Source organism: Pongo abelii, chromosome 10, assembly GCF_028885655.2.
Source record: "Pongo abelii isolate AG06213 chromosome 10, NHGRI_mPonAbe1-v2.0_pri, whole genome shotgun sequence".
Classification (NCBI taxonomy): Eukaryota; Metazoa; Chordata; class Mammalia; order Primates; family Hominidae; genus Pongo; species Pongo abelii.
The window spans coordinates 30633894-30648627 of record NC_071995.2 but is presented as its reverse complement, the minus strand read 5'-3'; the positions used below and the strand labels follow the sequence as shown (position 1 = coordinate 30648627).

General features: G+C 38.6%; 1 protein-coding gene across 1 annotated transcript in view; it reads right to left on the bottom strand.

Annotated features, from left to right (window-relative positions):
* FAR2 (fatty acyl-CoA reductase 2) overlaps positions 1–14734 on the bottom strand; it is a 188948-nt gene that overhangs the window by 902 nt on the left and 173312 nt on the right. Inside the window, exons 10-11 of the mRNA XM_002823069.6 lie at positions 11712–11841; positions 844–971 (exon numbers count right to left, since the gene is read on the bottom strand). Of these exons, the coding sequence (XP_002823115.1) occupies positions 844–971; positions 11712–11841 (258 nt within the window). The remainder of the gene's footprint in view (positions 1–843; positions 972–11711; positions 11842–14734) is intronic.

The window sequence follows — 14734 nt, the reverse complement described above, 5'->3', positions numbered from 1 at the left end:
GAAGATAAGTATGTGTTTTCCTGGATATGACTGGCAAGTATTTATGAAGTGCTCAGAGTATTTGATATAACTTGGCCAATTGGTTTCTGCATCTTTCATTTCCGCAGCATTCTTGCTGAATAGTCAGATTGCTACCATATTTCCCTAATTTCTCTTATACCTCTCTCCACTTGAAACTGTTTACAAGCATGACTAGCATAATCTTGTAAATATACTTTGATCATGTTACCACATCATAAATCTTCATTGGTTCTTGTTCATTAGAAGGTAAATTCTAAAGTTCTTAGCTTGCTATTCAAGGTTCCTCCTTCCTGTTTTGCAAGCTACTTTTCTATCCTTATCATCTCTGCACTACAGATCCTCTGCTTCTACCAGGATTATACCAGAGTGCTAGAATTCCTTGTCCCTCAGGGATTATGACTGAAAGAAATTTAAGGAAGTTGAAAAAATTGAGGAGTGACTTTTTTCTAGGTTAAATAGCATAATCAGGTCTCCTGCCTGTTGGGTATTTATATCCCATTATGACAGAGTGTGGTAGAAGAAACAAATGGGTTCAAATCTGGCTCTTAGACTTACTGTGCAATTACCATGGGCAAGTTATTTGCTGTGTTTAAATCTAGATATCTGCTTCATAAAAATGGGATAACAAAAGTAATACTTGCCTCATAGAGGTGTGGTGAAGTCTAAATGAAACTATGTTACAGGGTAGAGTATAGAGTGCAGGACCTGTAATGTAGTAAATGCTCAAGAAATGTTAATTCTCCTCTGCACAAATGTTATGTCTGGTATAAAATCGATGCACAGTAGGTGCTCAATAAATATTAACTGACTGATTATACTTACCTTTTTAAGCGTTGCTTTGCTTCTGGGATCCCAGCCATATCCTCTTTCAGTAAGTATTTTTTAACTCCCAAAACATAATTTTCAATGTATTCCAACCAGTTCAACTGGCGCACGTCAAAGTTGAATACCTGAGAGGCAAGAGAGATTATAGATTGCCAGAATTGCAGTGCTGGACAGTCACTTTGTCTACTTGAGGTTTCTTCTACATAGATGAGTGACCTTCAATTTGGGAGACGTAGGTTGAACCCTCTCCAGAGGAGAGATTATTTGAGTCATTATTTCAAAGGTACTGATAATATGGATTACTATTTACATAGGAATATTTAAACATGGATCAAACACAAACACTTCACATTTCTTGTGAGGGAGATTTAAAGGAAATAGTATTACACAGTCTGGTGAAAACTTATGGTTGGCTTGGTATATATTTCAGCTAACCGAGGAGTAATTATTTTTAAAAGTGATAGAATAATATGTTAGTGACCAAAACATAAATGATGCAACTTTCCCTTTCCTCTTAAATTTTGGTGTTATCCCTTTGTCCTACCATCCTTTCCTACAGCATTACCACTTCATTATGCAGATTAAACTTTGGGAAGCAAAGCCTTAAGGAATAAGTTACCAGAATTTATATTTAAGAAGAGAGTGATTGGTAGTGAAAGAAAAAAGGAGTGATCACAACATGGGGGAGGAGTAGGGAAGAAGGAGAAGGAAGAGATTGATCTGTTTAGGGAGAGAAATTTTGCCACATAGAAGACAGATACAGAGAGTGACAAGAAAAAGGATTTAAAAAATTTTAAGGTATCTTTGAGGAAAAGAAAAACACTTACATAACCAAAAATGTATTCTTTTTTTGGTTTGTTACGGAAAAGCTGGAGTAAAGATTTGAATTGCATTCCATAGATTTTATTTTTTGCGTACTTTCTTTGAAAATGATGCTGAGCTGACACAGGTTCATGAGGTGGCCCAGATTTATATGGATTACAAATGGAGATGGGATGAGTTAGGAAGAGAAACCTGATAGGTCATTCTTGAGCCATCCAGGGATCTTTTCAAAATCTCCATATAAAGGGCTTAATTGGAGAAAGAAAGGGAGGGAAATGATCTTCAAATATATTAGAAAAAATAGTTTTGATTGAATATAAAGAACTTAGGGCACTAAAACTTGTTAGTAGAAAGAGTGTCAAGAAGATTGCGGTATCATCTCTGGAAATATTTCAAGTATTAGGTATTCTTGGAGAGTTTGGTATAACCCTGTTATCAAATAAAAGATTGCATCAGTGAGTGGATTTGGTTCAATAGAGTTTTATTTCATGTATTTGGAGAGAATGGCCTGGAAAATGGACTTGTGCTAGCATTTAAAAAGTCTAATATTTATAAATCTTAGCAAGAGGAGGGTTTGTTTAAGGTGCTTTTGTCCTTCCAATTGGGCACTCTTCTCTCTCCTTGGACATACAGCACTCTCAGATCACTTTTTGTCTATTAATCCCTGGACATTAAAAAAAAAAAAAAAAAGCCTATCTTTAGTGAAGAGTTTCTCTCACATACAGTGAAGGAGAGTTGCTCGTTACCCTTAACTTACTGAACTTCTGGTGAGGCCTCACTAGGAAGGATTTTAATAGCTAAAAAGGCTTAATTCAAATAAATGATATTCCTAGAACAACAAGAATGATGTTCCTTTGAATGGCACAAAGTAGACATTCAATAAATACTTGCTGAATACATTAATGAATTATAGAATTTTGGTCAAATTAATTTAAATATTAATTTTGAAAACCAAAAGTGTTTCATTTTTGTTATACAACAATTTATTCTATTTAGTCTGTATATAAGCTTTACATGAATATGACCAAAGTAAACTCTTAGTTTCCTTTTTTTCAGACAATTAGTCTTTGATCGAGGCTTAGATGGTACCAAATAAAAGGCATATATTATCAAAACCAAAAAGCCAGTCACCACTAAAGGTCAAGTTTGTTAGCTTTAAAATGGCCACACCATTTTCTGAGAATCTCTTGGGTTTAACTCATAAATTGCATCTTTCCTCCAGAGTCTATATTTAGCTCTGTTTCTCTTTAGGAAATATTACACTTCTAAAGAATGTAATTGAATTTGACATCTTAAAGATTTAGTAGTTCTCTAGGGCTACTCGATTCTTTCTCCTTTATATGCAAATTAAATGTTATATTTTAATCACAGAAAACCATCTTAGAACTCGGAGGAAAGTAACTAAATATTATTATCCCTATTTAACATTCTGGGCATTCAGTAAACATTTAATAATGAGCCCTTTGCTGATTCATTGTGCATATTGCTTTTGGTTTATCCTCTCAACTTGCATGGAGAAACATGACAAGAAATAACTTTTTAAAAATCATAAATGGGCTGGGCGTGGTGGCTCATGCCTGTAATCTCAACACTTTGGGAGGTCGAGGCGGGCAGATCACCTGAGGTCAGGAGTTCAAGACCTGCCTGACCAATATCGTGATACTCCGTCTGTACTAAAAATAACAAAAATTAGCCAGGAGTGGTGGCATCCACCTGTAGTCCCAGCTACTCGGGAGGTTGAGACAGGAGACGCGCTTGAACCCGGGAGGCGGAGGTTGCAGTGAGCCGAGATCTTGCCACTGCACTCCAGCCTGGGCAACAGAGCAAGACATGGTCTCAAAAAAAAAAAAAAAAGTCATAAATGTATTTGCTTTAGATAACTTTTTCTAATTCATTCTTCCTTTTGAACAATGAGTCCTATGAAACTATATTTTCCTTTTCACTTTGCTACCAGAAAGCTCAAGAACAAATTCACTGCTTAAGTTAACTACAGCAACTTAGTAGGATCTTGTAGATTATGTATGGGCATTCTCTTTTTAAATTTTTAGCTGGGACTTCATATTCTGACTCATATTTTCCTTGGTTTTGCATTTTATTTTATTTCTGTTTTGTTCTTTCATTATATGTATTTTTTGCAAGATACCTCAAACCTTTGTGAGATTTGGAGTATTAACAAAGAAAGCAGATGCGATTAGTGAGTTCCAGAGAGCTTCAAAGACTTGTCCAAAAGCTGAATTGCTTTTTGAAAGAAATTCCATTATCACTTTGATTGGATATGGTTTTCATAGTATCATTAATATTGCTTAGTCATTCACATAAGCAGAGGCTTTTATTTTTATACTGTTTAACATTTCTAAGTTTGATTTAAAAGTGGCCCTGTTCAGAATCCTGATTCCATATGGCAATTCAAACTGAATTTTGAGCCACACCAGAATTTGGCAATTACATTTAGTACTATTACTTTTGCTAAGATATTTTTGAGAGCGTATGTTAAATCCACTGAAGCTTTGATTCTTTTTCATAAAATTTTGAAAGGTTAAAATAGTAAAATGTCAGAAATGAAACTAAGCTCATTACCTTTTGAGTTATTTAGGGAGGAAAATTCCATGGAGAAAATACATATGGATAAGCCTACATAGAGTTTAAAGCTAAATTTTAAAATAACTTACAATAGCTTGAATTTGTTTATTTCTTTTTGATTTATAAACTGGCTTAATCATCATTCATTTCAAACACTAGTGCTAGAACAATTTTGTCTATATGTGATATGTAAACATTTCTGAATAACTATTTCATGTCACTTTGAGAGGTAGCAATGATTTCAGATAAAATATCCCTCTAGATCTTGCCTTTTGTGGCTAATATAATATTTATTATATTTGACATGGATAATGCTTAGGAAATAATTCTAGGGCTTGGATTTGAATCACACTCAGTAAGTTTGGTATGTAGAAGTGAAACCCTTAGCTGGGAAGCAAGGTCAGTTAGCCATCTGATATATTGTTTTCTTTTTTTTAAAATTATTATTACATTTTAAGTTTTAGGATACATGTGCACAACGTGCAGGTTTGTTACATATGTATACATGTGCCATGTTGGTGTGCTGCATCCATTAACTCGTCATTTAGCATTAGGTATATCTCCTAATGCTATCCCTCCCCCCTCCACCCACCCCACAACAGGCCCCGGTGTGTGCTCTTCCCCTTCCTGTGTCCATGTGTTCTCATTGTTCAATTCCCACCTATGAGTGAGAGAACATGTGGCGTTTGGCTTTTTGTCCTTGCGATAGTTTGCTGAGAATGATGGTTTCCAGCTTCATCCGTGTCCCTACAAAGGACATGAACTCATCATTTTTTATGGCTGTATAGTATTCCATGGTGTATATGTGCCACATTTTCTTAATCCAGTCTGTCATTGATGGACATTTGGCTTGGTTCTAAGTCTTTGCTGTTGTGAATAGTGCTGCAATAAACATACATGTGCATGTGTCTTTATAGCAGCATGATTTATAGTCCTTTGGGTATATACCCAGTAATGGGATGGCTGGGTCAAATGGTATTTCTAGTTCTAGATCCTTGAGGAATCGCCACACTGACTTCCACAATGGTTGAACTAGTTTACAGTCCCACCAACAGTGTGAAAGTGTTCCTATTTCTCCACATCCTCTCCAGCACCTGTTGTTTCCTGACTTTTTAATGATTGCCATTCTAACTGGTATGAGATGGTATCCCATTGTGGTTTTGATTTGCATTTCTCTGATGGCCAGTGATGATGAGCATTTTTTCATGTGTTTTTTGGCTGCATAAATGTCTTCTTTTGAGAAGCATCTGTTCATATCCTTTGCCCACTTTTTGATGGGGTTGTTTGTTTTTTTCTTGTAAATTTGTTTGAGTTCATTGTAGATTCTGGATATTAGCCCTTTGTCAGATGAGTAGGTTGCAAAAATTTTCTACCATTCTGTAGGTTGCCTCTTCACTCTGATGGTGGTTTCTTTTGCTGTGCAGAAGCTCTTTAGTTGAATTAGATCCCATTTGTCAATTTTGGCTTTTGTTGCCATTGCTTTTGGTGTTTTAGACATGAAGTCCTTGCCCATGCCTATTTCCTGAATGGTATTGCGTAGGTTTTTTTCTAGGGTTTTTATGGTTTTAGATCTAACGTTTAAGTCTTTAATCCATCTTGAATTAATTTTTGTATAAGGTGTAAGGAAGGGATCCAGTTTCAGCTTTCTACATATGGCTAGCCAGTTTTCCCAGAGCCATTTATTAAATAGGGAATCCTTTCCCCGTTGCTTGTTTTTGTCAGGTTTGTCAAAGATCAGATAGTTGTAGATATGCAGCATTGTTTCTGAGGGCTCTGCTCTGTTCCATTGGTCTATATCTCTGTTTTGGTACCAGTACCATGCTGTTGTACAGTAACCAGTACAAGGTTACTGTAGCCTTGTAGTATAGTTTGAAGTCAGGTAGCCTGATGCCTCCAGCTTTGTTCTTTTGGTTTAGGATTGACTTGGCAATGCAGGCTCTTTGTTGGTTCCATATGAACTTTAAAGTAGTTTTTTCCAATTCTGTGAAGAAAGTCATTGGTAGCTTGATGGGGATGGCATTGAATCTATCAATTACCTTGGGCAGTATGGCCATTTTCACGATATTGATTCTTCCTACCCATGAGCATGGAATGTTCTTCCATTTGTTTGTATCCTCTTTTATTTCCTTGAGCAGTGGTTTGTAGTTCTCCTTGAAGAGATCCTTCACATCCCTTGTAAGTTGGATTCCTAGGTATTTTATTCTCTTTGAAGCAATTGTGAATGGGAGTTCACTCATGATTTGGCTCTCTGTTTGTCTGTTATTGGTGTATAAGAATGCTTGTGATTTTTGCACACTGATTTTGTATCCTGAGACTTTGCTGAAGTTGCTTATCAGCTTAAGGAGATTTTGGGCTGAGACGATGGGGTTTTGTAGATATACAATCATGTCATCTGCAAACGGACAATTTGACTTCCTCTTTTCCTAATTGAATGTCCTTTATTTCCTTCTCCTGCCTGATTGCCCTGGCCAGCACTTCCAACACTATGTTGAATAGGAGTGGTGAGAGAGGGCATCCCTGTCTTGTGCCAGTTTTCAAAGGGAATGCTTCCAGTTTTTGTCCATTCAGTATGATATTGGCTGTGGGTTTGTCCTAGATAGCTCTTATTATTTTGAGATACGTCCCATCAATACCTAATTTATTGAGAGTTTTTAGCATGGAGGATTCTTGAATTTTGTCAAAGGCCTTTTCTGCATCTATTGAGCTAATCATGTGGTTTTTGTCTTTGGTTCAGTTTATATGCTGGATTACGTTTATTGATTTGCATATCTTGAACCAGCCTTGCATCCCAGGGATGAAGCCCACTTGATCATGGTGGATAAGCTTTTTGATGTGTTGCTGGATTTGGTTTGCCAGTATTTTATTGAGGATTTTTGCATCAATGTTCATCAAGGATATTGGTCTAAAATTCTCTTTTTTTGTTGTGTCTCTGCCAGGCTTTGGTATCAGGATGATGCTGGCCTCATAAAATGAGTTAGGGAGGATTCCCTCTTTTTCTATTGATTGGAATAGTTTCAGAAGGAATGGTACCAGCTCCTCCTTGTATCTCTGGTAGAATTCGGCTGTGAATCCATCTGGTCCTGGACTTTTTTTGGTTGGTAAGCTATTAATTATTGCCTCAATTTCAGAGCCTGTTATTGGTCTATTCAGAGATTCAGCTTCTTCCTGGTTTAGTCTTGGGAGAGTGTATGTGTCGAGGAATTTATCCATTTCTTCTAGATTTTCTCGTTTATTTGCATAGAGGTGTTTATAGTATTCTCTGATGGTAGTTTGTATTTCTGTGGGATCGGTGGTGATACCCCCTTTATCATTTTTTATCGCATCTATTTGATTCTTCTCTCTTTTCTTCTTTATTAGTCTTGCTAGCAGTCTATCAATTTTGTTGATCTTTTCAAAAAATCAGCTCCTGGATTCATTGATTTTTTGAAGGGTTTTTTTGTGTCTCTATTTCCTTCAGTTCTGCTCTGCTCTTAGTTATTTCTTGCCTTCTGCTAGCTTTTGAATGTGTTTGCTCTTGCTTCTCTAGTTCTTTTAATTGTGATGTTAGGGTGTCAATTTTAGATCTTTCCTGCTTTCTCTTATGGGCATTTAGTGCTATAAATTTCCCTCTACACACTGCTTTCAGTGTTTCCCAGAGATTCTGGTATGTTGTGTCTTTGTTCTTATTGGTTTCAAAGAACATCTTTATTTCTGCCTTCATTTCGTTATGTACCCAGTAGTCATTCAGGAGCAGGTTGTTCAGTTTCCATGTAGTTGAGCGGTTCTGAGTGAGATTCTTAATCCTGAGTTCTAGTTTGATTGCACTGTGGTCTGAGAGACAGTTTGTTATAATTTCTGTTCTTTTACATTTGCTGAGGAGTGTTTTACTTCCAACTATGTGGTCAATTTTGGAATAGGTGTGGTGTGGTGCTGGAAAGAATGTATATTCTGTTGATTTGGGGTGGAGAGTTCTGTAGGTGTCTATTAGGTCCACTTGGTGCAGAGCTGAGTTCAATTCCTGGATATCCTTGTTAACTTTCTGTCTCATTGATCTGTCTAATGTTGACAGTGGGGTGTTAAAGTCTCCCATTATTATTGTGTGGGAGTCTAAGTCTCTTTGTAGGTGACTAAGGGCTTGCTTTATGAATCTGGGTGCTCCTGTATTGGGTGCATATATATTTAGGATAGTTAGTTCTTCTTGTTGAATTGATCCCTTTACCATTATGTAATGGCCTTCTTTGTCTCTTTTGATCTTTGTTGGTTTAAAGTCTGTTTTATCAGAGACAGGGATTGCAACCCCTGCCTTTTTTCCCATTTGTTTGGTAGATCTTCCTGCATTCCTTTATTTTGGGCCTATGTGTGTCTCTGCACATGAGATGGGTTTCCTGAATACAGCACACTGATGGGTCTTGACTCTTTATCCAGTTTGGCAGTCTGTGCCTTTTAATTGGAGCATTTAGCCCATTTATATTTAAGGTTAGTATTGTTATGTGTGAATTTGATCCTGTCATTATGATGTTAGCTGGTTATTTTGCTCATTAGTTGATGCAGTTTCTTCCTAGCCTTGATGATCTTTACAATTTGGCATGTTTTTGCAGTGGCTGGTACCGGTTGTTCCTTTCCATGTTTAGTGCTTCCTTCAGGAGCTCTTTTAGGGCAGGCCTGGTGGTGACAAAATCTCTCAGCATTTGCTTATCTATAAAGTATTTTATTTCTCCTTCACTTATGAAGCTTAGTTTGGCTGGATATGAAATTCTGGGTTGAAAATTCTTTTCTTTAAGAATGTTGAATATTGGCCCCCACTATCTTCTGGCTTGTAGAGTTTCTGCCAAGAGATCAGCTGTTAGTCTGATGGGCTTCCCTTTGTGGGTAACCCGACCTTTCTCTCTGGCTGCTCTTAACATTTTTTCCTTCATTTCAACTTTGGTGAATCTGACAATTATGTGTCTTGGAGTTGCTCTTCTCAAGGAGTATCTTTGTGGCATTCTCTGTATTTCCTGAATTTGAATGTTGGCCTGCCTTGCTAGATTGCTAGATTGGGGAAGTTCTCCTGGATAATATCCTGCAGAGTGTTTTCCATCTTGGTTCCATTCTCCCCATCACTTTCAGGTACACCAATTAGACTTAGATTTGGTCTTTTCACATAGTCCCATATTTCTTGGAGGCTTTGCTCATTTCTTTTTTTCTTTTTTCTCTAAACTTCTCTTCACGCTTCATTTCATTCATTTCGTCTTTCATCGCTGATACCCTTTCTTCCAGTTGATCGCATCAGTTACTGAGGCTTGTGCATTCGTCACGTAGTTCTCGTGCTGTGGTTTTCAGCTCCATCAGGTCCTTTAAGGACTTCTCTGCATTGGTTATTCTAGTTATCCATTCGTCTAATTTTTTTTTCAAAGTTTTTAACTTCTTTGCCATTGGTTCGAACTTCCTCCTTTAGCTCAGAGTAGTTTGATCTTCTGAAGCCTTCCTCTCTCAACTCGTCAAAGTCATTCTCTGTCCAGCTTTGTTCCGTTGCTGTTGAGGAGCTGCGTTCCTTTGGAGGAAGAGAGGCGCTCTGATTTTTAGAGTTTCCAGTTTTTCTACTCTGTTTTTTCCCCATCTTTGTGGTTTTATCTACCTTTGGTCTTTGATGGTGACGTACAGATGGGTTTTTGGTGTGGATGTCCTTTCTGTTTGTTAGTTTTCCTTCTAACAGTTAGGACCCTCAGCTGCAGGTGTGTTGGAGTTTACTGGTGGTCCACTCCAGACCCTGTTTGCCTGGGTATCAGCAGCGGTGGCCACAGAACAGCAGATATTGGTGAACTGTAAATTCTGCTGCCTGATCGTTCCTCTGGAAGTTTTGTCTCAGAGGAGTACCCGGCCATGTGATGTGTCAGTCCGCCCCTACTTGGGGGTGCCTCCCAATTAGGCTACTTGGGGGTCAGGGACCCACTTGAGGAGGCAGTCTGCCCATTCTCAGATCTCAAGCTGCGTGCTGGGAGAACCACTACTCTCTTCAAAGCTGTCAGACAGGGACATTTAAGACTGCAGAGGTTATTGCTGTCTTTTGTTTGTCTGTGCCCTGCCCTCATAGGTGGAGCCTACAGAGGCAGGCAGGCCTACTTGATCTGTGGTGGGCTCCACCCAGTTTGAGCTTCCGGGCCACTTTGTTTACCTACTCAGGCCTGAGCAATGGCGGGCGCCCCTCCCCCAGCCTCGCTGCTGCCTTGCAGTTTGATCTCAGACTGCTGTGCTAGCAATGAGCGAGGCTCCGTGGGCATAGGACCCTCCAAGCCAGGTGCGGGATATAATCTCCTGGTGTGCCATTTGTTAAGCCCGTTGGAAGAGCGAATAGGAACAGCTCCAGTCTACAGCTCCCAGCATGAGCAACGCAGAAGACAGGTGATTTCTGCATTTCCAACTGAGGTACCGGGTTCATCTCACTGGGGAGTGCCAGACAGTGGGTGCAGGACAGTGGGTGAAGTGCCCCGTGCATGAGCCGAAGCAGGGCAAGGCATCGCCTCACCCGGGAAGTGCAAGGGGTCAGGGAATTCCCTTTCCTAGTCAAAGAAAGGGGTGACAGACGGCACCTGGAAAATCGAGCCATCTGATATTTACTCCCCTGTGTGACTTGGTCTCCTCTACATGTTGTCAGGTACAAAATAAATCAAAAGATACATTTTAGAAAATTGTTTCTTAGTGGGAAATGTCAATCAATATGGAGTGAAAACCTTAAAATTTAGTTAAAAACTACCAATTGCATGCTCAGGGGATACATGACTGAGAAAAAGGCTAGGAACATGTATAATGTACAAAAGAATTTCAGAATATGCAAAGATTTTAGGACTTATCCTTTGTGACTGCCAAGAAGTTAAAGAAATAAGTGGTGCTGGTGATGAGGAATTAAACTGAAGACCTGTCTTGAGAAATAAAAGTCTGAACTGTTGTAGAGAAATTCTATAGGGAGGGAGATTGACGATGCAGCACTGATGGAGGGAGGTCTGAGGTGAGGCAGAGTGCATAGGTGTAGGGATTAGCTTTAACAAGGTAAGGAAGGAACTGTAGCTGGGAGAGGCAGAACAATTTTGATTGGACAAGAATAGTGGATGATAGAGTTTATAAGCAATAAAATAATTATTTTTCATTGAAGTCATATGCTGTGGCAGATAAGGGAAGAACACAGCCACCCAGAGGTACTGAGGGTTTGTAGAAATGATAACTATCAAGGAGTGACAAAACGATTGAAGTGCAGTAGATAAAACGTGTTGGCAGATCAGCAGTTAAAGATTTAACCAAAGTCCAAGAACCTACATTTCTTACTTACATTAAACTTGTTTCCTACGGTGGTGTTGATAGCATTGACTGATTTTCTTAGAAAAACAAAGCAAAACAAAATCTGTGTCTATAACCAAACATCTTATTCATTCATCAGCTTTCCAAATCAAATAATTCTAAATTCCAAGTGAGTAGCATTTTCCTGTTGCTTAAGTCAGTGCTATACTTACTCTCTGGTCTTCAGGACTCAGCTCAGACATCAGCATTTCTGTATTGTACGTGCTCCATTCCCAACTCCGGTTGATGAAATACTCCAACATGGAAACAGTTCTTAAAAGCCGATTCATGAGCTTTGTCATCCTGAGATAACCATCAGATAGGAGTAAATATCAGCGCACCACTTCCCTCTCACTCTACAGGAATGTATGAGAAATTATTTTTAAGAAAATACAAAAATTATCCCTGTCTCTCTCCCGTTCCTCATTAAAATTCTTATTCTTTTTTCTCCTTCCATATTAACTCTCTATTCATTCAACAGAAAAAGAAAAGGGCTGGATCTAAAGGAGCTTGTTCTGTTAGGCATTTAGTACCAGACTCCTTTTCAAACACCTATTTCTCAAGAATAGCAAACCTATTTTAAAAGTGAGCCAACTATTCAGCTTGAATGACATACTGTTCATCTTTTGAATTCTGATGTAGACAATCAGAAAACTTTCTCATCTGTCTTTTTGAGACAGGGTCTTACTCTGTCACCCAGGCTGGAGCGCAGTGGGGCCCAGCTAATTTTTTGTATATTTTGTAGATAGGATTTTGCCATGTTGGCCAGGCTGGTCTTGAACTCCTGGGCTCAAGGGAGCCAGCTGCCTTGGCCTCCCAAAGTGTTGGGATTACAGGCACGAGCCACTGCACCTGGCCTTATTTCTCATTTTTATTGTACTTTCTTGTATTTTAAAAAATTGATAGGATCTGAGGTCTTAGTATATAACTTTTGGGCAGAAGTGTTGACTATATTAGTGTTTGGTGAATCAAAAGCAGTTGTCAATCATAGTGGAGATTCAAAAAAAAAAAACTTCTTATTGATAACCTATTCTGTGTTAGGCACAGTCCCTATACTTTTACAAAGTATTCTCTCTGCTAATTTTGATATCATCTTTGTTAGGTAAGTCTGCAGTTTTACAAATGAGTAACATAAGCTTAAGATAAAGTGTCAAAGTCAAATTCCAACCCAGTTTTAACTGACCTCAAAAAACCTGCGCTGTGTAATATCACTACCCTGTGTCCCATTACACAAGATGAACCACACTGTACAATCTTGTGGTCAGGACTTGGACCAGATCTTCTTTGTGCACCTCCCAACTTGATAACAATTTACAAAAAACTTTCATATACAATCTTACTTGATCCTAACAATATGGCTGTAAGATAGTCAGGATGTATATTATGTATCTCCATTTTACAGAGAGATTATGCTCAAGGTCCCATAGCTAATCCCCAACCTAGGTCTTTTAGCTAAAAGTCACTTTTGGCCTGTGAAGCACTTGATTTGTAGTTAACTCAGTCTTGGCAGTAGTGATTACTATAGTTGGCTCAGTAATTATGATGCTATTGTGGGGATTTGGTCTTACTTCTGGTCAAAGTTAATGCCCATGTACTTAATGACTCATGAGATATTTCTCTTACTGTATCATAGGAGATTTCTTAGGCATGAGGTAGACATCATTGTGCCTGATATAAGCACCATAATAGGGTTCCACTTTACTATTATCTAAATCTTTAGCCATTCTCCAACTCTGATGCAATTGATATGATTTCAATACATTTATTTTAATTGTTAAAAATAATGGTTGGACATGATATCATTGGATGTACAGAACTATATCAACCTAATGATATGTTTTAGAAAAAATTCTTGTATTACTCCCAGATAGAGAAGGTCTTTATTGTTTGTCTGAGACAGGGTCTCGCTTTATTGCCCAGGCTGGACTGCAGTGGCTCAATCATGACTCACTGCAGCCTTGACCTCCTGGGTTCAAGCAGTCTTCTGCCTCAGACTCCTTAGTAGCTGGGACTACAGACATATGCCACCATGCCTGGACAACGTTTTTAAATTTTATTTTTGTAGTGATGAGGTCTCACTATGTTGCCTAGTCTGGTCTTGAAGTCCTGGGCTTAAGTGATACTCCTTTCCTCAGCCTCCAAAATTGCTGGGGTTACAGGTGTGAGCCACCACACCCAGCCAAGAAGGTCTTTTTAATACCCAAAATGCAAAAGCTGAAGGAAAACAGTGATTCATTTTACCACATAAAAATTTTAAACATCTTTAATATTAATAGGGATTATTATATTCTAAGCACTCATATTAAACTATATAAAATAGGTTATGATTACTGTGCCCATTTTACAGGAGAGGAAGTTAGGATTTAGAGAGATGAAGTAATTTAGGGCTCTAATGGCTAAATTGCTGAAGCCAGGATTTAAATCCTATAAGCCTGACTCCAAGCTCCATGTTCCTAAGCCCTGCATTATATGCATCTTCACTCATATAACAAAAAGCTTTATAGTCAAAGCTAAAAAGAAACAGACCTGGAGAAAATATATGAAATATGTATTCACACACACATGTTCCCATACATTAATAAGGACAACCCAATAGGAAAATAGGGAGCAGAAGCAGGCAACACACAGAGGGGAAGACTTAAATGTCCAATAAACGAATGCAAGTCCAGCCCCTCCAGCAATCATGAATGCAAATCAAAAAAACAAAAAGATGTCATTCCTTATGAGTTTGACAATTCAGAAGTTGATTTTTACAAAGTATTCTTACGCTTATTAAGAGGGTAAGACATACTGTTTTGTACCCCTCGGTTGGACGCGGTGGCTCATGCCTGTAATCCCAGCACTTTGGGAGGCTGAGGCGGGTGGATTGCTTGAGGTCAGGAGTTCGAGACCAGCCTGGCCAAGATGGTGAAACCCCATCTCTGCTAAAAAACAAAAATTAGCCAGGCACGGTGGCGGGCGCCTGTAATCCCAGCTACTCGAGAGGCTGAGGCAGGAGAATCGCTTGAACCCAGGAGGCAGAGGTTGCAGTGAGCCGAGATCTCGCCACTGCACTCTAGCCTGGGTGACAGAGCAAGACTCCATCTCAAAAAAAAAAAAAAAAAGAAAAAAGAAAAAAAAAAAAAAGACTGTTTTCTACCCCTCATACACTGTTGTGGTAGTGCCAGTTGACAGTCTCTTCCTTTAGGGAGGGTCA